The following is a 27,262-nucleotide window of genomic DNA, read 5'->3' as shown; positions in this document are numbered from 1 at the left end:
CAGGAAATACATCTTGCACTGTGGGAGGATGGTGAACGTAAAGCATGGCCCTATAATCCTCTGGGATCTGTGGGGCTATTACAATATTTTAAAAAACAAAAACCAAACCAAACCAAACCAAACAATTTTTTTTTATTCCTCTCAGCCCTGGGATGTCACCTGAGTAGCTGCTGCCCACCAGGGGAAGAAGGGGATTTAGCAAGGACAAAAGATACAGACCAGAAGGCTCCTTCTTACCAGGACTGTATTCCAGCTTTACTCCAGAAGGGTTCCAGGGAAAAAACGGAGAACCGGGACTGCCAGCGGATTTTGAACAGAGGGAAAGGGGGCGGGGGAAGGCAGGTTACAGCTAATGGGGAGAAACCGAGGGGAGGAGTGAGGGGGAAGGAACCAACACACCACGGATCCAGAGGGGGGACAACAGGGAGAAACCATTTCTCGTAACATAATGCAATACAACAGTGAGAAAAATAAGGTGGAAGGGATCCTTTTTCAGCATATCTGATTACAACAATGTAACAGAAAATATCAGTTATTGATCAGGATAACTAGCTAGGAAAGATCTATATCAACTGAAGAACTTGTGGAGTGGTAAAAACCCCCTGAACATCCTCCATTCAAAAAGGATCATATTCACTATCTGAAGAATACAACTATTGTAAATAGAAAACAAAATCTAAGAGGCTTTGATCTTGTTAGATTTCTCAGTTAGTCTCTGAGTGAAAAAGAGCTGTTTCAAGATTTCACCAGAATTCCAGGACGGTTATTACCACTGAATCAGAGACTTTCACTGCAGCAGATCAGCACGAAGGAAGAGAATTTTTTTAATAGCATTATCCACTACTGCAATTCACGCTGGAAGTTATACTCTGTACAACTGAGAATGCAAGTGGGTGAGGCACAGGTTACAAAGGTAACTTCTTTCAGTTTTACATGCAAAAATGCTGTCCTAAGATCTGGAAGTCACGCAAGCTATCCTGTATATTACTATCACAGTATGCAGAACCTCATGCATTTAGAAACAAATGCTGTTCTAAAACAAAAGTAAGTTGCTTCACATCAGTATTTTTTCTTTCATTATCAAAAACAGTAATAAAATAATTCAATCCCTGCACATGATTCCTAATGTGATGCAATCTACATATTAATATAAATCTGGTGGTTAATTGCTGAAGAGGCTTTCAAACAGCTAAAAAAGATTTAGTTTTCATTGCCTCAGGTTTTTCATTTGTTTTTAGGATTCTAAAATTCCATACATTCTTGATTCAACTTCCAATTTTGACTTTTTTTTTTACTTACCAGTAAATCAACTTAAGCCCTACACTTAAAAACCAAACACTCTGCTTTTACATAAACAGTTGCAGATTTTAGCACTTGGGCATTGAGACTGGAAATCCTGAACTTAAGGTAGCCAATGTAATGTGAATGCTAAAATAACAACATATGTGAATCTGAGTTCATTACCCACTGCCTCCCATCAACTCCTCTCCAATAGACTGATAGTAGATAATCAGATCATTACAGCATTCCAAGACACTTTTAAATAAACTCTTGACAAAAGTTTCAAGAAAATATATTTATTCAATTCTGGAAGAGGAAGGAAACACAATAAATATAACAATTTTTACACCATTCTTTACAAGTTATTTTTATATCACATTTCTGCTAAAAACTTCAGTAGTATTTAAAATTTTAAAAGAAAACATTTCATTTTCACATTAAAAGAACTTTTAATATGAAAAAATACATAAGAGTGCAAATGTTTTATTTTCTTGTGGCTAATACTTAATTTTCAAGTTCTTTAGAACAGTGCAAGTTATAGTTTAGATCAGTAACACTGTGAGCATCCAATTAATATGCAGAACTAATACGCAGAATTCTGTTAAGTTTATAATACAGACTGTAATTTTTCATGATGTAACATCAATTCTTCTCTGAAATAACACTGAAAAAGACTTTTCCAAATTTCTGTAATTATAACAACACAAGCTTTTTACAAATCCCACACTCAAATCCCCAGCTGAAGCAAAATGAATCTAAGTGGAACCCCCTCAGAACAAGACATCCACCAGGCACGTCCAGCTCCCATTCTGACATGTTTATACAGCTCCGTGGAGTGCAACTGATACTTTCGCAGCAGAAGCAGATGCGAGTCCATTGGGATTCTTATTTTCATGAACGGGAACTGGGGCAGCAATCCCTGAGATTCTCTAGGATGCCTGTAGTGTTTTGACAGGCATCATGTTTTGCTAATTTTCTACGAGCCGTCTACTCAAACCAGTTTTCTTTCAATAAAAAGCGTACAGCATCGTCAAAACCATTTTGGTACAACGATTCCATTTTCTCCTGGTCTGGTGGGAACAAAGCTTGATTAAGTCTTACTAGGTTGGCCAGAGACAGCTGCAACAGAGCAAGAAGCTGTAAATTAGTTTATTAATGCAACTTATCTAGATGTGACTGTCATCTGTGTTCTGTCATCTGTTTCATGAAGCATATGTAAAATGAAAAGTTCAGTATGGCTGTGTCTAAACCAGAATTAACCACGTCCAGGGTCACTGCTGAGCACCAGGACAAACTGGCACAAACAGAGTTAAACTCACAGCATCCAAGACAGACTGTCTGCCTGCAAAACAGTCCAAAGTTTCTGAAACGCTTTAGCTTTGGAAACACTCCCAAAACTGTCTTGCAGAGTTAGCTGGCACGAGTTAAATTTGTGCAAGGAAATATTTTGACAACTTAGTAGTGCAAACAACCTCCACTCCCAGGCAACGTTTCAGGTATGAGTATAAATGTAGCTTGTACTACCAACAAATTAAGAACTACTCAGCATCTTAAGTGGTCATTCTGATCATGTAAAAAGATTTTGGAGCGTTTTTCTTAAAGACAACAGATTAAAAATATAATTATATTTAATAATGTTTGGAACAATTTCTTTATATAATTAATATTTAACCACATTATTATAAAGGATTTTGAAAAACAGTATCAAAATCATCTTCATTAGTTGAAGTAAGCAAGCAATTATACAAATTCTGACATTAAGAGATGGAGAGACAGAAAACTATTAACACTCCAATATAGATAAATGAAGATGTACAACTCCTCAATATATCAGATTACAATATTGCTGAAATTAAATTATTCTTAGTAATAATTTTTACAGTTCTAAAAACAGAGGTGCTTCAATTCAAATAATTTAAAATGTTGCCCGGGATTCTGCAGAAGTCTGCATGTGACCCCAGAAACAATGTGACTGTGCAATTTAGTGTCTATCTCTTAACTAAACAAATCACCAGGTCATTTTTCATCCTCCAGATACAAAGTACAATCAAGAAATATAAAATTATTGCATAAGTTTTCAAGATATATTAAATCAATAATCTTGTACTTTATGATCTTCAGCAAGCACTATCATGCTTAATATCTCTTTGTGAAAAATGATAAAGATTGAAAAACTGGTCCAATTGAGAAAGGTATTACATAACACTAATTTTAGCGAAATTAAGAAAACATTAAAAACTGCCTAGAAAAGAAGCTTTATAAAGTACTTATTACTGTTAATCTTTCTTTCTAATGGGATATTGTTGACCAATAGGTCTTTCACTATTCAGTATTTTCTTTCAGCATGTTGAAGAAAGCAAACCTGTGTTTGTGAGACAAAGGTTGCGAAGACAGATGTCAACGATGAAAAGTAGGCAATAAAAATCAGTCTCATATTTCAACATACAGAAATGTTTCTGCAAATTCTAACGAAACTTCTGGAAATGCATTGTAGTCAAAAATGTTCAAAAGCTCTCTCATGCAATGCAGTTACAAGTCACTGTATATACCACTTTAAATGTACAACTTAAAGTTGTATTTTAAATTCAGTTAGAGCAATTGATTTCAGTCAGCATGAAGAAATGTTCTGCAGCTGTCCTCTCCTGAGGCATTCCATTTTTTTTTTTCTATATACATCTTGCCTAGTCAAAGATAACAGATACGTAAAGCAAACCTAGTATTATTTACACTGAACACCCTGTTATAATTTGGTCTGTTTTGTACTAGATCAATGCTTTTCAAACTTTCTTCTTTATTATTCTGTTTTCCTTGTGTTTAAGAAAAGGTTTAAACTGCATTTGCAAAACAGAAAATGACAAAATTTTATGTAAGCTGACATATAAGCACAAAAGAGACAAATATGAACGCAACTGCAAAAGTACTTTTTAGTGTTTTTAAGTTAATAAACAAGCAACTTACCATCATATCTTGTTTTGCTAATTTAACATACAGGTCCACACGCCCTTTATCTTGTGGACAGATATCTAATCGACCACTGAAAGGGGAAATTGTCACAGTTCTTCCAAAAGGCAAGATAGGAAGGCCATTGGTAAGGCCACCATCAACCCATTTCTATGGGAAAACAGAAATATTTTCAAAATAACACAGTATGATTACTGTACAATATACAAAATGCAGTACTTTACCCTTGCTGAGCCTGCCTCCTCCACTCTCAAGAAAACTTACAAGTTTCCCGCTAAGAATACAACAAATAAGCTTCAGTATGTTTCAAATATCAAAGAACTGAAAATGTGCACACAGAAATTTGAATCAAAGAGCATTTGACATAATGTGCAAATTTGGCTGTAAGGTATTTATCAAACTACTTATAAGAGTTTTCAGTTAATTAAAAAATAAAATGCCCCATATGGAACTTTTCTCAAGTTATGTGCAGGTACTCTGACTGCAGATGCTAAACCATACATGACTCCTCTCCTCTTCTGTTATTTTTCTTCCAGAGCCTCATTTCTTCTTACATACACTACACAAGCAGCAGTGGCAGGAAAGTGGAAGGTAAAGCTGGGAAGCAGATGAACAACTATGACGTAAGAGGGAGCAGACCTCGGTCTGCTGCAGGAGTTGAAAGTGAAGAATGAGATCTAGGGTCCAAACTCCATTCCAATATAAACAGGACAGCTGTGACATCCCTTGTTAATGTATTTATACCTTCCTATTTCTTTCTGTGCTTACAGGTATAGCCCAAAATTCAACACTAGTCTGCTGGCTAGATGGATTCACTGATATCATGTATGAGGTCTGTTGACCAGATGCATCTCACTGAACTTTACACATCTAAAGTCAATTAGTTATTCTACACTTCCTTTATCATCAAGAGAGAGAAAACTCTGCTAGCACGATTCACTTTATCCTAAAGTAGGTGTTTATATCTCATTTTAATTGTGCTGAAAAAGTGCTTTTTTCTTCACTAATAATAAAGGAAACAAACATTAACTATGTAAAATGTAGACTACTGCAGACTCGCAAAGCCAGGCAAACTGAAATGCTGTAAGAAAAGTAAGATTCACGTCCAGGATATCCTCCTCAAGTTACATTAACAAAAACCACTAGAAAGAAATGGCAAATTGTACTAGTACTCTTCAGCATCAATCAAGCAAGACTGCTTTCCTGATGTGATGCTCTATGTGACCATCACAAATAGCAAAATAATGTTTTGCATCACAATTCCTGAAAACACCACAGGAACTTAGTCACAAAAGTTTAAAAAACAAACATCAACAACAACGAAACCAAAAAAATCCCAAAAGAAAAAAAAGCCCTCTCACAAAAAGTAAATTATGCTGTTGACAAGACACTAACTAGGTCTCAGTGTAAGTACTGCTATACAGAAAGCATTAACTCTAGTTACAGTGTTTGTTCTTCAGAAGCTCCTGAGATTCTCAGAGGTCCATCACTTATATAGATCTCTCTCAGCTGTGTTCTTTACTCTCACTTAAAGTAAATCTCATTTTAATTTTATACAGATTTCTCCCAGTGCCACATTTGACTCCGCCTGTTAACTCCTGTACCTGGTGGTACGCCGAGTTACTCTTTAATACATGGATACATAGCAAGGAGGTAGTGGTGGTATCCATCCATCCATCCATCCATGTATTTGTTTGCCTACAGTCCCCTCACCCCACTCTTTTGTTCACTCTCAGATCAGTTTTATGCTCCTGATCTCAAAATATAAGCTACAAATACTAACATATAGTAGCTTCTATGGCCCTTTTCATCCTGTTATTCCGTTTTGTGCTATAGCACCTGACCCTTCACATTAGCTGATGCCAGTACCCACAATATACCTCTGAATTCCTTCACTCTGCAGAAACATTGAATTTCTCAATGAGGAATGAGATCAGCTCACCTTAGAAAAAGAGGCAAAAGAAGAATAAAATTCTGGAATAATTTACAGCTATATTTCAGATTTCTCAAGTTCCCATTACAGCTTTTCTGTGAGTAAAGCTGCAACACACCAGAACATTTCTAGCACCAAGGCTTTTTTGTGTCTGTCTATAAATTTTATGTCTGTCTATATAGGTCTGTCATAAATAGCAATTTATTATTGATTTATGTGCAATGTTTCTTGGAGTACTAAGTGTCTTTTTGTTGCATTTCCTACAGTGAAAAGTATGGTGGAATCCCTGTGTAAGCCATGTCAAAGACACCATAACAAATGATATTACTGATGTTTTTCACAAATATAACTTTATACTTTTAAAACTTAAAAGTTGTCTGATTTTTTAAAATTACAATAATTTGTTTTTTACCCTTTCCCCCCTATGTAACTTCAATACTTACCTGAAAATTGAAACATTTACTAAGGCATGGACAATGCTGCTAATTTAGTACTATTTTCTGTAGATTCTGTAGATTCTTTTCTTTTGAGCATTTGAGAGAAACACTTTTCACTCAAAAATATTTTAGCTCTATAGTCCCTCATATTTCCTAGTTGTAAAACATATAAAAACACTTATTTGCTGCAAAAAGACCAGTGAAGCACCAGTTTCTTCTAATCTCACCAATCAATTCTGCAATAATGCTTCTTTGCTGATGAGACAAATTCCTGGTAGCTTCTGAATTTCACTAATGCTTTAGTACAACACAAAAACAGAGGAAGTTTTGAAATGACTTGCAATGAAAACCAAACCAGAAAACGACATTAAGGCTTCACCTAACAGAACCTTCCCATTTATCAGCAGATGGTTTTCACAAAGCTATTCCATGACAACTACAATTCCACCAACTACAGATGCATCAGCAGACACAGGCAACTCCATCATCTGCGGATCTTTACCTGTCTTGAAAATTAACCTTGTCAGAGACTCAAAGGACATCAAGCCAAGTCAGAGAAAGATAATTTCACATGGAGCAAGTTTGCATTAGTGTTACTGGAAGCTTAGTTCCAGGATACTTGAAATCCCCAACCCTGACAACAAACCAGTCCAGTCAGGTTAAGGCCATTAACAGACTATAAATTCTCATACATCATCTTAGACTTCCTCTTAAGTCATTGTATTTTCCAGTTCATTAACCAGAACACATACTATGAGCAGACTAATGTTCTGTCCATACTAACATGAAATTTAGCTTATTCATCCCAAGAGTCTAGCCTGCAGGTATTTACAGGTAAACTAGCTAATCCCCTGTGAAGCCAAGTGTTTCCCAAAAAATACTCTTCCTAAAAATAAAACTAAAGTGCAATGTTTACCCCAGGGTTCAGTCTCTGTAGGCATATGGGCAGGCTAGCAACATGTTTGACTAATTCATCGAAAGTGCACCATACTCCCTTACTTACCATGCAAAATGGTAGCTGGTAACACAGCACAAGTAACACAGTGAAATACACTTTAGAAACAGTCCTCCAAGACCTGGTGATGTGTGCAGGTGACACACGTAGCCCAGAGAAAATCCAGATCAACTATTCTAAAGTACAGATAAGGCCAGTAGTCTCAAACAGTTAGGAGGAAGTAATCTTTATTCCACACTGCCATGGACCCATGGCCTAAGGAATTTACCTCCTTAAACTAGGCTAAATGCAGACAGACAGAACCTGGTCTGTTACATGAAGCTTTCAGGAAACTTGGAATATGATGCTGTATGACAGGTGACCTTGCAGAGCCAAATCCATATCCAATCCACCTTACTGGGTTGCTGCTTACATGTCTGGGCCATGACAGTACATGCCACGTCCGGCTCTACAGTGCATGCTTGGGGGCCCTGCTACACACCCACACATCCTTATTGCTCACTATTCCAAACCAAAGAAATGCTTTGTGAGAGCTCTCACCCAGCTCTAAACATTGGGACTAAAGAACGCAAGTCAGAAGCATGAACAGGCAACAGTTTTCTTAACAAACACCCCCAAAAAACCTCCCCAATCCACAAATGCACTGCTTTATGGAGTCTGAGAAAAGTCACGGCAGACATGCAGAACTAATTATTCCAACAAATAAAAATAAATGAAAGCAACCTCATCCCAGAAACTGCTTTTCTCACTAGAGGAGAGCAGCAAGAAGCTTTGGGAATGACAAGAAGCTTTCAAGTAAGAGAAGAACCAGTTGCCATGAAACTTTCATTGATTCAAGTTCTGAATGCAAAAATACTCAGCAATGAAAACTGTCCCCTAGAAAAAAGGCTGCAGTAAAATACTACAAGGCTAAAAAAAAAATCTAAAAAGGCTTATTTAAATACTACAATACATATTCAAATTATAATAGAACTGTTCATCCAGTAAAATAGTTTTTAAGTAACTTTTGGACAAAGCTCTGAGTCAACTTTTCAATTTCTTAATTGAAAGGATACCACAAGAAATTTAATAATGACATTTTCTTCCCTTTAACTAATGGCAGAATGAACCTAAACCAGCCATATATTCCCTCTGAAATTGCACAAGCAATATATAGACTCAATCAACAAAATTCCAGACACTGGGAAGCTGCAAGCACTCTCCATTTAACTCAAGCAGTCAAACAATACTGATTTAAACCCTTCCAAAATTTCAGCTGATATGTATTGCTGTATCTACAATTCTAAATCAGACAAGCTTTCTGATATAATGACTACCTAGAAGCAAATACATATGGTTTTGCGGGGCTTTTTGGCAGGGGGGGCTGTGAGGGTTATCAGGATTCTAGAGGCATAATTTGTATGAATGGGGAACTGAAGCATCATGTATTTCTCATAAGGAAGAAATAGCCATTTTCATGCCTTAAAATTATTCTTAATGTGTTAATATATTTATGAAAGAAAGACAAAAAAGTTGTAGGAGCTAGATGAGTAAAGACAACTGCAATAAGGTTTTCTTTTAAGAAATACAAAATATATATTGAAGTTGCTTTCCCTTAGGATGAAATAGTTACACCATAAATGAAGAATATATAAAAAGGATGTTCATAGGTAATAAAAAATTACCTGTCCTTTAAATTCCACTGGCTTAATTCCTGCATACACTGGTATAAAACTACTTGCTAGCAGAACCTAGAGAGAAGAAAGCAGAAAGAATAGAGGAAAAAAAATCAAAAATGTCAACAATGTAATTTAGAACCAATACATATTTTCGTAAGTATTTACCAGTCGATGTATTAGTTGTACATAAACCCAGCATCATCTCAAAATGTCTTCTTCTTGTGGTATGTCAAAATGTGATTAACATTATTCAACAGGGTTTGTTTTTTTATGACTTGACAGTCACAACTCTCAAAACAAAATATCAAAAATTAACTCAATGATTAATGTGATTCAAGAGTATGAACTTAGTTTTGCACAATGTGAAGCTAATCTATGGTTTTCAAGAAATGAAATATGCCTATGATGAAAAAAAGCAGTATATCATCGAAGAAGAAGCTGACCAAGTCATTCTGTTAGCATATTAATATTGTGTTCACTTTTCTAATAAATCAGATTTTCAAAGTTTTAAAATTACCGTGAACAACCTGGAAATTCACATATATATATATATATATACCTTTACCAATGTTTGTATTTAATACATTAAAGTATGAACAAAACTATTTCTCCTATTGTAAAGCTTCATTGCTGACTACAACTGTTCTTGATTTTTATTTTTTTTAGGCTAGGACATTTCTTCTATCATGTACAGGTTTGCACACACATATACCTTTCTATCCGTTCATAGCAATACCTGTGAGACTGTGGGTCTCTCTGTACCTGTGAATCCATCCACATATATATGGATGTATATATATAAGCAAATGGATGTATATATATAATCAATCAGTATACAGCATTTCCAGGAGAAGAGGTAAATGCATGGACAAGGAGCAGTATGTCAGAATTTTTCATACAGCTAAATAGGGGGAATATGCACATGCTTGTGTGGTGGCATGGATGACCAATCTGGGGAACAGAAGCAGGTCACAAACTGGTGCATACACCATAAACAGGTGCAGAAAAAACTCACAATCCACAGAGATTAGGAAAGAAAATTCCTGAGCTTTCTTGGCTGGAATTACATTTACTTTTACAAAATTTAAGCCATTTCAGTATGAAGCCCATCTGCTCCCCTAACAAGTTTTAAGACTGTATATGTATATGAAGTCTTCAACTTCCACTTTGAGAACTGTTTTCCTACCTATTTCTCTTCCTAGTAACGTAGAGCTTTGTCTGAGCTCAAATAAAAAGGCTCTCGGTTTTCTAACGTGAAACTGAAGCTATTTCTCTACCAAACAGGTCTTTCGCTCACAAAAGCCTAAGACAAAATTCCCAAGTTCTCAACATCAGCTTCTTCCCCAGCCCAGCACCTTTTCTCCTCTCAACTCCATCTCACTGACTTTGGCCCTTCTAAACTAAGAGAAATGCAGAAAGAAGGTTTAGTGAATGGAGTCAAAACCAGGTGACTCCTTCAAAGTTTGGGTTCTTTTCAAGAGGACTGAAGAAAGCAGTTGTTCTTCTTACAAAGTCACTTAGATCTCCTGAGTAAGGAGAGGCAGGACAAGTTTGAAGAACAAACACTCTCAGTATTTCCTACCACTAACAGACCACTGTAGACTTCTAGGCACTGCCTTACTTTCCCAAACTAAATATACCAGTGTTCTTGCTCCCTCACACAGAAATCGTGCCTCTCTTCCCTCTCACCTCCAGTTTAAGAACTGCAAGTCTAGGAATGCTGATACAAAAATGATTGTCTTCACATAAGGGAAGACTATTTCAAAAGTGGGAAATTATCACCTGCCTTTCCAAGTCCACCAGGAATAAGATAAAAGTTTAACATTGTAGCAACACACATTCAGTTTAGCCATCATGAAAAACTTTGGAACCATAAGGCTTGTTTGTTAAGCATTGAAACCAAATCTACACGAAGTTGAAAGATTTCTAGCAAGGGGGACAGCCGTTTTGCTGTTTATAAAACAATCTGCCCAGCAGTACTACTGTCCATGCCTTGGATGTAGGTCATGCCTAGGCATGATGCAATAAAATAACCTAACAAGCTCTACCCTCCCTGCTCCTGTGGCAGCCACCAGCATTCAGACAGAGGCACAGCTGCAGGCATATGCACAAAAACAGGTATTAGGAGTTGGACTGAAAGATCAGACAATATAAATGCATTCCAATGAGCAGTTATGTGTAATTTTAATACTATTATTCCAACCCACCCTACTGCTACCATAGATAACAAAAGAACAGAACAGAAATGGCCAAATCAATGAAAAAACTGTTGAAATACTAGAAAAATGTACATATTTCCAAGGTCATCCTGAGACTTCTAATTGTCCCCAGGTTAGACGATTTCACTGCAAAAGCACATAAAGAATAAAAATCTCCATTCTTGCTACCATTGCATACTATAGCTAGAAATAACAGTGCATAACTTGAGATAAACTTTTCATATCATTTTATTTGCATGACTAAGTCCTGTAAATTTTGTCCATGTAGAATACAATAAGGTCAAAATTTTTAATAATATACTTTAAAGGCAAATTCCCAATGCACACTTTGTGGTTTTGTTAACAAGTGTCAATTCTTTTCAAGTGATAACTATAAAGAATCTCTTATTTTCTCAAAACAATCCACAAGGATAGAGAAAGAAAGAATTCCTTCTTATTCTATTTCCTCCTTTATTCTGCTATAGCTTATTATGTCTTCCACTAAGATACAATCAATTACTAGAAAGAACATCTGCTTCACATGCATCTGAATTGCTTCTACCATCTCATATCTTATGCACACAATTCTGATCCAAATTTAAAACATGGCATTCAGATGAAGGGCAGTGAAAGATATACTTTCCAGCTACAGTTAAAATGCAGCTTATATACAGTACTTAGCATTACATTGTAACTATTAACCACAAGCACCTATAGGAATTGTTCCGATTTTTTAAAACTTCCTTTACTTTCTTTTGTGATGAAACATAATGATATCAAGGAAGTAAGAGATGCAAACATTTTTACAACATTTTGACATTCTCTACTGTTCTCATATACTGCAACTGCAATTATTTAGCTGTTACTTTTAGAAACACTTTGCCAACAAGGTAGAACTTGAATAACCAATGAAGGAAACACACACAAACACCAAATAAATTTCAGTAAAATTTGTGAAGCTATAGGATCAAATTCTGCTTTAAACATTGTTTATATTATGGTTGTAGCACCACTAGAAGTGGTTACTGAATAAACTGGTGATTTTACTGCACAATTAATAATACACTCTCAAGCCTTGAAGAAACTCCTGTCATGTTCAACATGATTACCTTAATGAGATCCTCCCTGGAGGCAAAATTTGAAACCAAGTGATTTTCCCCACTCTTTGAGTTAGTGACTGACACATAGAGCCGGTTCTCAGCTATCTCATGAACATCAGAAGGAAGAATAGACTCTATGCCCTCCCTAGAGGAAAGAAAATGCTCAGCATTACTCACCACTATTATTTCAAAACCTTGCAAATGCATTCAGGGTGAGCACCCCACAGCACAGAAGAAATATGCACCCTCTCCATTTGCATTTGGAGAGTTCTTTAACACAAAAATGATCTTACAGAAGCATGAAGATAGGTACCTAAGTGTTTTCATAAAGTCATAACCTGGTGTTACAGCACCAAAGTTCAGTCTTCTGACTTCCTCTGCAAATCCATAGGCAAAGTGCTTACATTTCTGGAAATGAAAAGCATTAACCATTAAGGATGTTTAAGTGATGGGAAGCATGTTTAACTGCAGTACCTAAAATACACTAGAGGTTAAAGTTTTAATAAAAGAGTTAATAGGTCAAACTGAAGGATTTTCCTGTATGTGCTTGGTTTGTAACAAGACATGCATAACAAAATGTTGATCCTTTTCTAAGGATTAATTTGTAAGAAAAAACAAAAAATCCCTAATTTTTAAAAAAATAAATAAATATAAACCCTGAGGCTGCCACTTCAACAACCAAGGAAAGTTAAAGGCTATTTTTCTATATACTACCACTGTTAAGCAATCAGTTTCCTAGATCATGCCATTACAATAACAATAATTTAAATTCTAAAGCCACCTTTTATTTTAAGGTTTACTTTAGAACTTAAACCAGACACAAGTATCTTAAGATGCTTATAAGCAATAACAAAAATATAAAATTGCAACAATTTCTTCTCACTAATGCAAAAAACAAGCTACTAGCAAATACACACATTTAATTAATAAAGTATTATGGAAGTATTTAATAAAGGAAAAACTATGATGGATGACACAAAAAGAAAATACACTGCAGAAAACCAGGCAACAGATTCCTGCACAGAGAACCTTTTACACCAGCTGAAATGTCTAGCATTAATGACTGCAGAAAAATAGCTTGAAGTGTGAGTCATAAGAACTCCAACAGGACAGTAAAGAAATTGGTATAATTTATTTTTCACCCATAAGATGCTGAAACAATGAATTATGATCCTGAGTGCTTAAGACTCACTATTCAATATTTGTAATCCTTTTTTTATCCTTTCATGCAGGCTTTTCTAACGATTTTAGGGACTTTGTAAAAAAACTAAATTCAATCTTATGCAACCTTCTGAAATTGGTACTTTATAAATTCACTCACATTCACCTATATAACCACATGAATAAAAGATAGTTTGGGTTTCCTGGATTGTTAGGTCTGTGCATAAAGAAGAAGCATATTGCTAGTAACAAAATAAATGGTAGAGTGACTAAGGAAAGTATAGGGGAAGGAAAAAAACAGACATGAATGTATCCCACTGAGGAGGAGGATACCGAATCTATTGAATGGAAAACAAGGAAGGAGGTGGGCTGAGGATTAACATGAGATGAGAGCCAGCTAACTGAAGGAATTAAACTTCCTCACATCACTTGTATGACAAAACTCTCATCTAAGCAAAAGATAGAAATGTAGTTCTTGCATCCACTTTCTTTATATGGCCTTTGAATAAATGTATCAGAAAGTTCACTGAGAGGTTCATACTTCTTAAAGAAACAATTATTTGTGCTACTTAGCCTCACTTTGGTTAGATTGGCACCTTTACCCCACGAGATACTTGCCATTGCCAGCTGGAAGCCAATTAAAATATATAAGGCACATCCAGACGCTTCTCTCTATAAATGCAGAAGAAATCAACAAAACGCTACACAGAAGCACCTCAGAACTACCACCTCTGTATAATATATATATAAAATATATACGTAAGATGCTTGAGGTAATGGGGAGCTAAGAGTACCAAACTAGGGAAATTATAGAAAACTACTTTCCATGTTACAGGTGATAAGAATGGACTGGATCTAGACTCTCAGCTTCTGCTCTCAAAAGGGACAACTTCTTGCAGCTATGAATTGTGTTAGAATCTGAGTGATAGAAGCTTTAAACAATACATCTACCTTTTAAATAATGATGGAGGCCATGTTTAGAAATTGTAACTGCTTGTATTGAGTTAAGCAGACTTTCTATCAAACATGACGAAGGTTATTTTAAAATAAATAGGTATTTATCCATAACTATATAAGCCTACTTAGAATTCTCAAGTCCCACACCTTTACAAACAGTGACAAAAATCCAATATATGACATGAAAACATTTGGAAACTATCTTAGAACAGCAACAGTCAAAACAATAAATCTTCAATGTTACATTCTCTCCAAGATAAGGAAAGCTTGCATTACAGCTTGGAGACTAGGAGATGCAGGAAGTCCTAATTATGGCTTATCCAACATTGCCATCTCTGGAGGCAGAGACTGCCAGAGGGAGGGGGAAGAAAAAAATAATTAACTGATTAGGAGCTACATTTCAGATTATAAAGTTTCAAGCTAGAAACGTAGTAAAGATAATAGTATTATTATCCTGATATGAAAAGTTAATTCTATTCAGTACAGAACACTGCCTTTACTTAAATTTTATGAGAATTAGAATTATTCCCACTGACAAAAGAACGCTCAATTTTCCACTTAAACAATATAACAGAATAACTAAAAAGTACACTAAAAATGAAAGGACTAGAAAGTTCATGAATCTTTCTTTATTCTGCAATATTATGACAAATTTTTAAGGAAAAATACAACAGACTCAATGTTATATAAACTTAGTTTCCACAAACAAAAAATAAAAACTGTTCTAATATTTTTACTTAGAAAGATCTTTGTAAGTTGGACCAGGCTGAGAACAAGGGCTCATACCCAGGGTCTGCAATAAGCAGAAAAATTTCCTTAGGCTAACAAAGGGCTGCCATGCTCACCACAGAGGAAATTAAAGTCAGAGGTACATATTATACCAGGCAAACTTGAAACTGAACTACCAGTCAGAGGTGACAAAAGGGGGGTAATGCCCGTACAAAATACAATGAGGTTCTCTGCGCAACAGAGTGGCACTTGCCTAATACCAAGTAATATAAAGAATGCTTTCAGGGGAGTGGGGTGGGGGAAAGAAGCCAAGGAAAAACCTACTGCTGAAAGCAACAGAAATATAGTTAATGCTGCAAGGTGAGTTCATATCCCAGCAGAAACAACCAACAAACAAACAGAAAGATCAGTGGCAAAGTGGGGTTTGGCTGGGACTATTATTTGAATCAAATGAAGTGAAATAAGTGAGGTCTAAAGAAAGTTATCAAATGCTCACTTGGAATGAAACATAAGTGTAATTTAGACCAAAAATCTAACAGTCTGTTTTCCCCACAATAATTAAAAATATTCAAGAAATACTAACATTTGGCAATGCCTGGTCCACTACATTTATTAAGGCGAATTCACTACAGACAGTTCAGGAGAGCAAAGCAGCCTTAACCTGGAGAAAACCAAGGAAACAGACACTAAAAAAAAACTCCTAATGCTCTCCACAGAATCTGTAACATTGTAATCACTGAATATAACCTGATGTCTCTGCATTACACCACATCCAGGGTGAGAAAGGAGTGGCATCTCTGGAGATGAAACCACCTAGACACATGTCAGAACAGAGGGTTCTGTTCTGTGAGGGTTAATCCTACTGGGTGCTCTTAAGGCATGGGCTACACTGAGACTAAAGGAGATGCAAAAGCCTTTAATGCTGTGCAATGGAGCACAGGCAGCAAGAAAAAGATCTGAGCAGCTGGGAGCTGTTTATGAAGACACACTCCATCTACCATTTCCATCTCCTTTCAGAAAAGGTTAAACGGGTGGTGCTATGCTAAGATTATCTCTAGCCAACAGAACAATGATTCACTTTGTAATGTACCATCATTAAGTAAATATACATTTTGGTATATTAAAGTATACCTGTTGCCTACAAATCAAGATTCACACAAATGAGATTTGTATTTGTATATACAGCTTAAAACATAAGGTTCATATGAAATATTTTTATTATTAACATTTTTTCTCATGAGTCACAGGTGTGGTTAACAAAAACATGATACAAGAGTCCTGTTCCTAGCAAGTAACAAGAAGAAAAAAAACAAGGCACAAAACATTTTAATAAACTCAATGGAAGATGATTATATTAAAAAAAGTCCTTTGAAAATTATCATGGCCTATACCTACGAGTTTATTAATTTACCTCTATATTTTCTGGCACTGCTAACAAGACAGCGGCAGCCAGAGATCCCGCAGAAGCTCCCGCAAAAGCTTTCACATCTCTCAGTAACTTCTTACCATGCCTGTGAAAAGCAGCTGCTGCCCCCAAGTGGTAAATGCCCAGAAAGCCACAAGCTGCAAAGGACAGGTTGATGTGTTTCATTTGGGCTGTGGAAATAGCATGTCACAGTGAGAAAAAATTTGTCTTGCAATATACCTTTATTTTTTTTTGCATAACATACTCTAACTACACAAAATCTGCAAGATAGTTGAGAACAGTAAAAGCTTTTGATTACCAAATACATCACACAATTCACAGTTAGTTTACTACCTCCAAAACTGAAAGCAACTCTAAAATAATCCTTGGTACAAATCCCTTTTTAAATAAATCTAAAATATATGCCTTTATATACAACGTGACTACATATTTCCATCTGATTTGTCGAAGAGTATCTACAGAAAAGTGATTAAAGAATACCTTTCAAGAACAAACCTTGTTTAACATCTTTATCAAAAAATCAAATTAATTAAAAAACTGCTGATTACTGTCTCATCATGTGGTGACAGGACTGGGAAAAGGGATTCAAACTGAGAGAAAGTTAAGATTGGATATTAGGAAAAAATTCTTTACTGTGAGGGTGGTGAGGCACTGGAACAGGTTGCCCAGAGATGCTGTGGATACCCCATCTCTGTCAGTGTTCATGGCCAGGCTGCATGGAGCTCTGAGCAACCTGGCCTAGTGGAAGGTGTCCCTGCCCACTGCAGGGGAGTTGGAAAGAGATGATCTTTAAGGTGCCTCACAGCCCAGGGCACTCTGTGACTCTATGATCACACTCCTCCTTACACAAGCAGAGCCTTGAATCCATTATAATTCTCTAAGAGAGGGATTTTTTTCTGTCGTCTTTGAAACTCATTTCCTTATTAGTATTATTAATAGACAAATTTTTTAAGTAATTACTTGTTTAAAAAGGATAAACACAAAACCTATTATTGCTACTATTAAAATAAAAAGGAATAAAAAAATCCCAAAGTAAAATACAAAGCACTAAATGTAGGAAAACACACATATACTCCAAAGGTGACTAGGGTAGAAATTTAAAATTAACAAAAAAACCCCAACAAATGGGAAGCACAAGTTCAGATTATTACGGATAGTTAATTAAATAAACAAAATAGAATGCTGTAGAATTTATTAGCTCTTCTTTTTCTGTAAGTAACTACATCATAAAAGCAAAGTATTCTGCAGGTTGTATTTTACAGATATAAGAGATATTGTACACATTATCTTATTATTGAATTAAAAATAACCTCCTACTGTACTTGGGTAGATCTCAATATGAACGGGAACAAAAGACAGAAACTATTCTATCAGTCCTGACTGAGGCAAACATATACAGCACCACATTTTTGTTAAAGGTACCTCTTCATCTCTGATATGGAAAGGGCAGGAAAGAGGAGGACAAGAAAAAAGTTTCAAAACCATTAGATAAGACATGCTAAACCCAACTGCTTTACCCACAGCATGATTAAAATCAGACCTAATAATCTGACCAGATTTGCTATTTTACTCAGAGAGAGCATCTCATAGTGCCAGGGAACATAAGTCAGTCTGCTAAAACACATAGTTTATCAATTCTGCTGGAAAGGCTTCCATATCCACTTGTAAGTAAAAATACCTGTAATGAATCTAACACATTTGTACTCACAGAAAGTACTAGAGGTTGGCTCTTGCTGTGACAATACGAGAGAAAGGCAACTTTCTCTAGAATGAAGCAAGTGATAAATCGATTTACTACTTTTGAAAAAAAGGATCTTTTAATTTAAAGAAAAGTCAATGTACTGAATAAAAAGTAAAAAAAACTTTATTCAAGATGTTACTGGTAAACAACAAATACAACTACTTTGTTTTAGTTTTCTTCCACTCTATTAAAAAAAAATCAACAGTCTTTGAAGCATAATGTCACAATGCGCTTCCTTTCAGGATAGTTAAACTCTTGGGAGTTTAACCAGCTGCTGCAGCTGTCTCCATACCTTCTACAAATTAGGAGCAAAGATGCATTTGCATCACAGGCCACTTTGACAAAAAGGTCAAGCTGGACAAAGCAACTGCATTCTTACATAGGAATGGAAGAATCAGCTCCCATTTCTGTGCAAAACAGATCTCGAGATCAAGACACTACTAATATAAGCACTATATAAAATAAAAATTATTTTTACATAGCTGATTGGTCAAAAAGTGTACAAAGTGCATGTTCAAAAATCCAAACAATTACATCTAAGTGATCTGTGAAATGTAACTAAGAAACGCAACTCTAATAAGGTTATGTAAACCAAAGTAAGTATATGGAAGCTTATGTACATGTATACACACATTTAAACCCTCTACAAGGCTCATACTCCAAAAAGTATCTCTCTCTGATGGAAAATAATTAAATGTTCACAAATAAAAAAAAATATGAGAACCACAAAGAGTGTCTAAAGCTACAGTAAAAAAACTTTAGATTAAAAGGTTTTTTTTAAAAAGAAAAATTCCCTACAAATGTGGAAGAAAAATCACACTTCATTATATAAAGAAGTGGCTGGTACATCTTCTCTAAAGCAAGAACAGAAAAGGAGGCTATGTGAACTGAGGAAACTACTTGAATCTCAGAGCAAAAATTACTGAACATATCTGACTAAAGTCAGATATCCATACCTCCTCTTACACACATTCATAAGGAAATTGTAGTTTCTTAGACAAACTTTAGTCCTATCTAATTATCAGCTACTGGGAGTAACCACTATTCTCTTCAGAGTGTCTGGATAAGTAGAATTCACTCTTTCACATGAGATAATTTGTTAACGCTTAGATGCCACACTTTTCTGCCTCCTTAATTTTCCTACCCAAAAGACAGAAAGAGAGATTATTGAATGAGTATTTACATCAGTTACTTGACTGACAAAAGAATTCAGTGACAGAAGAACACACAGGAAGAAAAAAAAGTGCTAAGATTTCAGGTAAAGGAATACTGTTCAAGAATGGTGCTAGTCTCACACTCTGTGAAGAGTAGACTAATTTCAAATCCTAAAAGATTAAATTAACACAATGTAAAACTAAAGTAACTTTTTACTTTTAGTGAACAGAAGTACTTGACCAACTGGATTTGTATGGCATGCAATACAACACTGTTTTACAGATTTCCCAAGAGAACCTCAAATTAAGGGTAGCAATAGCATAGCTGTGTTACCCAGACACTGTATTTCTATTAATTAGGATCAATTCCCAGGTATACATTAAGTATTTGTCATATACACAAAAAAAATTTAAAATTCCTCAAATTTTAATTAGCAGATGACATTCATGCTCAAATGACAGATCCACTGGTTACATTCAGCTGCATGACAGAAATGGGGTATGCACATACATCTATCAACCCTCTAAGTGGGTAAATAATGAGAAGGAAAAATCACTGAATCATAGAATCATTCAAGTGACTTCTTGCCCAACCTTCTTATGCTTAAAACAGGGTCAGCTATCAGATCAAACTTGGTCATTCAGGGTTTTACCCAGTTGTTAACTTGAAAATCTTGTAATGTTTAGCTCCTAAGTGATACCTAGCATTTGTCTGTTGCTAGGTGAAACAATCAGATCTTCTTTCATTTGTTCAGAATATTAAAATCAGTAGAGTATTGCAAATACTCAGCATCACAGAGGAGAAACAGAACATTAATATCTTCAATCAGTACTATGCATCCACCTGCAGGAAAGTGGATGGAACTGAGACCTCTTCAACAAATCTGTAAAAAAGTACAACTTACTAAGGATGCAGATGACAAAGATGAAACAGACAAGAATCGTGGTTCTATAAGGAACTACTGTTTCACAGATACAGTTAAGCAATGTTGTTTCACCTTGCAAAAAAAAAATCTCCAAATAAGAATAAAAGATACAAAAGCATTTGTTAGATGAATGTCTTGGAAAATCAGGAAGGCAAGTAATAGGAAAAAGGACACTTTTAAAAGAATTCTTGCAAATATCACGGCATCAATCGATTTTACAATCGTGTATTTCAGACAAAGTATGGTTCAAAAATGTCTTTTACTTTGATGATCTGTAGATCGCTGCCTTTTTGATCAAGAAAGTACAGTATGATTATAAAAACTCCAAAGAAAAATTAGAGAGGAATTTAATTAAGTATACATTATGACTATTCCCTGACAATTTCTTACAGAATAACAGAAATAGGGCATAGTCATATGTGGACAAAAACCACTTCCTTCAGCTGCCAGAGGAGAGAGCAGAAATCTTGCTATCTTAGAAACAATATGAAACACCTGTTACACGAGACATCAAAACAAATAAAGAGTTTAACGTAAGTTGTGACTATTAAGGGTATTAACACCTAAAAACACAAAGCTGTCAAAATGGCATGTCTTAAAAAAATGCTTCAAAATACTGTGAAGGTGCACAAGTACATTTCAGCTGGACAGTGTACAAAAGTAGATATGTGATATAAACAAGACAGAACAAACATTTCTGACCCTGCTTTTGAAAATATTTTGTTATCTTACATGATTGGCAAAATTCAAAATATAAAGATTTCAACTGGCCAAAGAGACAGAAATGCTTCTGTTGTCCACATGAGAAAAAACAGAAGCATAAGAAAAGATACGTACAAGAGGACCACTGGGGCTGTTCAGTTTCATTATTTTGCAGATAATGCAGGAGCATTCAGGAATAAACACAGACCTAACAGTTTTAAAAGATTATCACATCTGCAGGAAAAAAAAATAAAAAAAATAATGGCAATTAAAAATCTTCTGGGGGTTGAGGACATTTCTGTTTACTCAGCAGTATCTCATCCATTTTGTAATGCAAACCTTCAAGAGAATGTATGTAAGGGAATAAGGCTGCACAGAAAAATTATAATATAGTACTATACAGCTTTCTGAGGACAGGTACTGTCTTCCTGATTGTCATGCATATGAAATAGCACAACAGTTTCTCATAGGACTGTTTCCTGAGCAATGTAATTACATAAACATTGTACCGTCCAAGGTCTTAACCTGTCATAACTACTTCCCTGTCATTCCACTTGTAAACAAAAGCTGAAAATGCCCAAAGCAACTGAGTACCAACACCTATACAAACAAAATCTAAATATACATAGAATGCAAATGACCAAGCACCCTGAGGCACAGGAGCTAAAATGTATGATGCATAACAGCACAACTGAGTATAAGTTATTAGCAAAGAGTGACAAAACAAGCAAAGTCACAGAAAAAACTGTTTAGCTCGGCAGCACTGCTAAAACAAAGGTCATAAAGGTAACTACTAAAGGTAACTACTAATAAACTACTACCGAATCAAAAATCACCACTGACACAGAAATGTTTGTTTTTCCACATTCCTGATGGGGAAAACAGTGCACTAGCATAACAATTCACAGCCTAAAAAAAAAAGAAACGCATCACAAGATACAAAACTTTCAAATTAAGATTCTAGACCTTGATCCTTAAGATGTCAACAGAGGTCAGGGAAGTCTGACTTCTCCAGGAGAGGGTGGCAAAAGGTTCAATACCTTCTAATGTATGTTGTCTTCCATCACATACTCCACTGGGACTTTTTCCAACAGCTATTTTGGTTCCTTCTGCACTAGTAGCCATTCTTCTATCAACTACTGATTGTTTATCATTTAGTTTGGAAACCTACAATCAGAGAGTCAGACATATTACTATTAAAAAGAAAAACAACAGCAATATGACATTTGACAATAACGGTTAAGTCATCTAGATGAATTTCACAATTGCTTAGCTGCCACAAAACAAGTTCAAACCTCAGTGTTCCACAGCTTATGCCACAGCAATCTACAGTTTAAAGAATTTAACTACCTATTGAAAAACACTGCCATTTGGATATGCCAGTGTCCAAAACGAGCTTTATTTTGTGTCATTTACCACTACTTTTATTTATATCTACAGATTTTTTTATAATCAAACTCTTCTGTTTTTATCCTCCCTTACCAATCCATTTCCCCCCTACCCTGTAATGTGCAACACTGCATCTGTAAGTCATTTTTCATAGAATTCTGGTCCTATTCTTCACTTAATGATTGTCACTCTAACTTATCAGCCTGTCAGTTATCCTGTACTACTGTCTGAAGAATAGTTTGAAAAAAATTAACGTTTCTCCCCAACTTAGAACTATCAGACTCAAAAATTCACTCTGAAACACCAGTACTCCAGCACTTATTGCTGCCTGCCCCTTTACCTTGATAAACCAAAGGCATCTTCAATTCATGACTAATGCTGCAAAATCAAAAGTTTAGCCCTGTAGAGTCTAAAATAAATTATTTTATCACTGTATTTATGAAAATTACTTATATCTTTAGAGAAACATAAAAATACTTACTTGGAATTTAACTCTGTTATGTGGCACTCTTATAGCACAATAGCTTGGAATTCCAATCCAGAACTGTTGAGTTTTGGGAAACATGCAACTACACAATTGGCCTTCTTTCACCTGGAGCAACAGTATTTGAGCACTAAAAAGCTTTTTGGCAGTCCACATTTTAGTAAAAGTGATCTCTGGATCCAGATGATCTGGTAATCAAATTGATACTTGCAGAAGCTGTTTTACCATGAAGTTACAAAGGAAGCATCAACAGGTGAGCTTGGACACCATAAAAGCATACGGCAGTAACTTTCTTTTAAGCATAACCTGTTTAAAAGACATTATGAAAAAAAGAAAATGTAGTTAAAGGGTTCACATCAAGGCTCAGATATTGGAACAAGGCCTTCTTCACACCCATCCAACCCAAAAATAGAGAGGCATTAACAACTGATTCACTTGACAATTAAACACTTTTGTTCAGTAACTCCTCTCTCTCTCCCTCTCACCAGCCCACATCTGGTACCGTGTTGCTCACCACTGCCTATAAAGTAAATTGTTCATCTCACAAACAGAAAGAAATAAAATTGTTAATATCAGAGAAGCCCAAACGAACAAACTTCGCCTTAACAACGTGAATACACTGCTCCTTTTACCTCAGCTGAAAATTGTGGATGCAGTGATCCAGCAACTTCAAACAACTTGCTCACTTAAACCAAGTGCCGATGTTAAAATCCCAGTAAGACACTCCAGCATGCTGGCTGGTACAAGGCAAGCCTCGTCATCTTCTCTAAGATAGCACAGGGGTTACTCACACACACAGTGGAAGCCTAGTTTACACCATGACCATTCAGAAGAATGTATGGAATTGCGCTCGTTCAGGCGAAAAGCAGGTTCCTGCCTGAGCACCACTGCAAACAACCCCACCGTGACCCTGTGGCGGCGAGGTCTCAGCGAACACCGCCAACTTCCAACTTAATCCCAACCAAGTGAGTGAGTGAAAGGTGCTCCGTTTCATCTCGTGCGCCATGAGATCAGGCCTATGGTGCAACTGGATTTTTCCTACCTCCACTTTTGTTCAGCAAACAACCAAAACAAACGAGCAAAACAGCCGAAACGGCGAGACAAGTTTTTTAAAGCTAGCAAACACAGAACGTGAAGTGACAACCACGGGGCGCGCAACGCCAAAGTGCAGCCACTGGGCCTTATAACCTTAGACACTTACAGCGAGCGGGCGATTCCTAGGCGGGACACGGTCCTGCAGAGGTCAGCCACCTCAACCCCGTCCCGATCGCCCGCCGCCTCCCCGCAGGCCTCCCGCGGGGGCTAACGCGGCCTCCGCGAGGCAGCGGCGGCACTGTGCCCGCCTCGGCCGCAGCTGCCCCCGCAGCTGCCCCCGCAGCAGCCCCCGCGGCAGTGCCCGCAGCGCCGGACCGCGGCCGGGACCGGGAGGTGACGGCGGGTCCAGCCCGGCCCCCCCGCGCGCCTGCGCGGCTCGGGCCGGCAGCGCTGGGAGGAGCGGCGGGGACGCGGCCGGTGAGGCGGCATGGCCCCGCCCCCGCCACCCGACCGGCGGCGCTGGGTGTGCGGGCGGGCCCGGCTCGGCTCGGCCCGCCCGGCCCCTCCGGGGGTTGTCGCTGCTGTCGTGTGGGCGGGTGTCCGCACCCTCAGCACCGCCCGGTGTAGTATTGTTTTGTTGCTGTTAAGGTGACCTCAGGGCAATAAAGATTATAAAGATTACATTTCCCGCCCCCACCTCCTTTTTTTTTTTTTTTTTGGTCAGTGTTTCCGTTTTACGAAGGTGAGTCCACTCACCCTTCTGTCAGGCCTGAGCCAGAGCAAACACAGCACCCAGATTCAAGGTGCATATGGATTCTGCAGCCAGCAGCGGGGGAAGAAGACATGCTGTGGGGACACAAAGATGCCTGTGGAACAGATGTGTGAACTCTCCCTGGAGTCTGACTGATTGGGGTTAAAACCAAACTTGTGAAAAAACACTATGTTAGATTTCACACAGATTTGTCTCCTTCACCTGCGGCATCCATTATCTGTGATTTTTTTCACAGTATCTGGGAAGATGGTGGGATGGATTTGGGATAGAAGGAGATGCAACTGTGTGGTGGAACTTTGGCACCTTCTGTTGTCTACAGAGTCTCGAGTTTAGCCAGCCTTTCAATTGCTAAAGAGCAATAGTTACAAAACAGAGCCCTGAGACTGTCTTACAGCAAGGACAGCATCTTGTGGAGTTACTGCCTGCTGATTTCATCATCCTGCACTCTTTCCCCATGTTTACAGGATGAGATGTTAGATGAGACTGCCAGATGAGGCCTAGTGGTGCAAAAAATTTCTTGCCTTAATAATAGCCAGAGTTCTAATTTTTAGTGGTCAGTAGTATCATTACTTGCATCTAAATTAATACTTGGTTGACAGCTGTGTCAAGTCACAAACATGTCCGGAGGACCCTTCTTGTAGATGTGGTCTGAAGTACATTAGTTAGCCTCTTGTTCTTTCTGTACTGTGTCTGATCTATTAATGAATTAGAAAATGCGTGATGTAAATGAAGCTTCGTGAATTGTGGAAAACTGCACCTTTAATCCATGTAAATTTCAAGTATAAACATAGCAAGTCATTGTGAAGGACAGCAAATGAGATGGTGTCTCACATATAGCAGCTGTACTCAAAATTCACAGGATTGTTGGGGTTGGAAGGAACTTGTGGAGATCATCTAATCCAACGCCCTTGCCAAGGCAGGTTCACCTCAAACAGGTGACACAGGAACAAATCCAGGTGGGTTTTTCAGAGAGGGAGACTCCAGAACCACCCTGGGCAGCCTGTTCCACTGCTCTGCCACCCTCAAAGTAAAGAAGTTCTTTCTCAAGTTGAGGTGGAACTTCTTGTATTTTAGTTTGTGGTCATAAAAGAGAAACATTCATGTCTTCTCCTTTGGCCCTAAGACTTCTTAAGGGCATTGATGTGCTGGAGCATGTCCAGAGAAGGGCGACAAAGCTGGTGAAGGATCTGGAGTGTGTGTCCTATGAGGAGTGTCTGAGAGAGCTGAGGTTGTTCAGCCTGGAGGAGGATCAGGGGATACCTTATCACTCTCTACAGCTGCCTGAAAAGAGGTTGTAACCAGGTGGGAGTCAGCCTCTTCTCCCAGACAACCATTGACAGTATGGGAGGAAATGACCTCAAGCTGTGCCAGGGAAGATTCAGGCTGGACATCAGGAAGAATTTCTTCATGGAAGGCCTCGTTAAGCACTGGCCCAGGGAAGCAGTGGAGTCAGCATTCCTGAGGGTGTTTAAGGAAATTCTGGATGTGGCACTCAGTGCCATGTTCCATTTGACACATGGTGGTGTTCAGTCAGAGGCTGGACTCAATGATCTCAGAGGTATTTTCCAGCCCCATTGATTCTGTGATTCTTTGGCTTCCTAACTCTATCCATTCTCTTTCCCATAGCTAGACATGATCAGACACTTATCTTCAAGTGTCAAAGTGTTATTTCATGTGCTACATTTAGATAAATTTATCCATATTCAACCTTTTTACACCATGACATACACCTTTCATGCTTTGCTCCTTTAGTGGTTGTTCTTTGGAATTCTCTGACATTTTCTTAAGAATAAATTGCACCAAAGAAATCTTACATGAGTTACATAAGTGTTGAAATGGCTTCACAACATGGTGTTTGTCAGAACAGGTATTTTGGAGCAGCCATAAAGAACAAGGAATTTAAAAATGTGTGTAAAATTATTTCCTGAAACAGACTAAGTGAAAGGAGTGAAAGGAGATTTCAGTAACAGCACTTTAATTTAGTTTTATATTTGGTCAGCACAATTAAGCTGGTTAGTGGTGTGACTACTGTACCATGTCTCTGTCAGTAAAACTGAATTCTTACTTCAGAAATTTGAGGCCCACATGGAAAGGAGAAGACATATAAAGAAAATCATTGAGGATCAAACTTAACTAAAAGGTCTTCTTTTATTACTGACAGAGGTGCTGTGTGTATAATTCAGAAGTAGACGTAAAAATATGCCTCTTCAATAAGCTCTGCAGGATAAATTTTAATGGAGAGGATATAAGATTCTAGTTATGG

The 27,262-nt window shown here is 37.2% G+C and overlaps 1 protein-coding gene across 3 annotated transcripts; it reads right to left on the bottom strand.

Annotated features, from left to right (window-relative positions):
- Positions 1-1,557: 1,557 nt before the first annotated feature.
- PNPLA4 (patatin like domain 4, phospholipase and triacylglycerol lipase) lies at positions 1,558-24,580 on the bottom strand. 3 transcript variants are annotated; one of them, XM_014260262.2, is made up of 9 exons: positions 24,394-24,580; positions 23,190-23,498; positions 22,360-22,486; positions 16,782-16,966; positions 12,837-12,931; positions 12,533-12,668; positions 9,232-9,297; positions 4,240-4,392; positions 1,558-2,418 (listed from the first exon to the last, which is right to left on the bottom strand). In XM_014260262.2, the coding sequence occupies exons 2-9, from the start codon at positions 23,346-23,348 to the stop codon at positions 2,269-2,271; spliced, it is 1,071 nt and encodes a 356-aa protein (XP_014115737.1). In that variant the 5' UTR covers positions 23,349-23,498; positions 24,394-24,580; the 3' UTR covers positions 1,558-2,268. The 3 variants fall into 3 exon arrangements, with proteins under 3 accessions (XP_014115737.1, XP_087907626.1, XP_005516671.1); XM_088051500.1 differs by having other exon boundaries at positions 1,558-2,351; XM_005516614.3 differs by lacking the exon at positions 24,394-24,580 and having other exon boundaries at positions 1,558-2,400; positions 23,190-23,492.
- Positions 24,581-27,262: the final 2,682 nt, after the last annotated feature.

Source organism: Pseudopodoces humilis, chromosome 2, assembly GCF_049639895.1.
Source record: "Pseudopodoces humilis isolate 2021_Gansu_Grassland_sample_001 chromosome 2, ASM4963989v1, whole genome shotgun sequence".
Classification (NCBI taxonomy): Eukaryota; Metazoa; Chordata; class Aves; order Passeriformes; family Paridae; genus Pseudopodoces; species Pseudopodoces humilis.
This window is presented reverse-complemented; position numbering and strand designations above follow the sequence as displayed.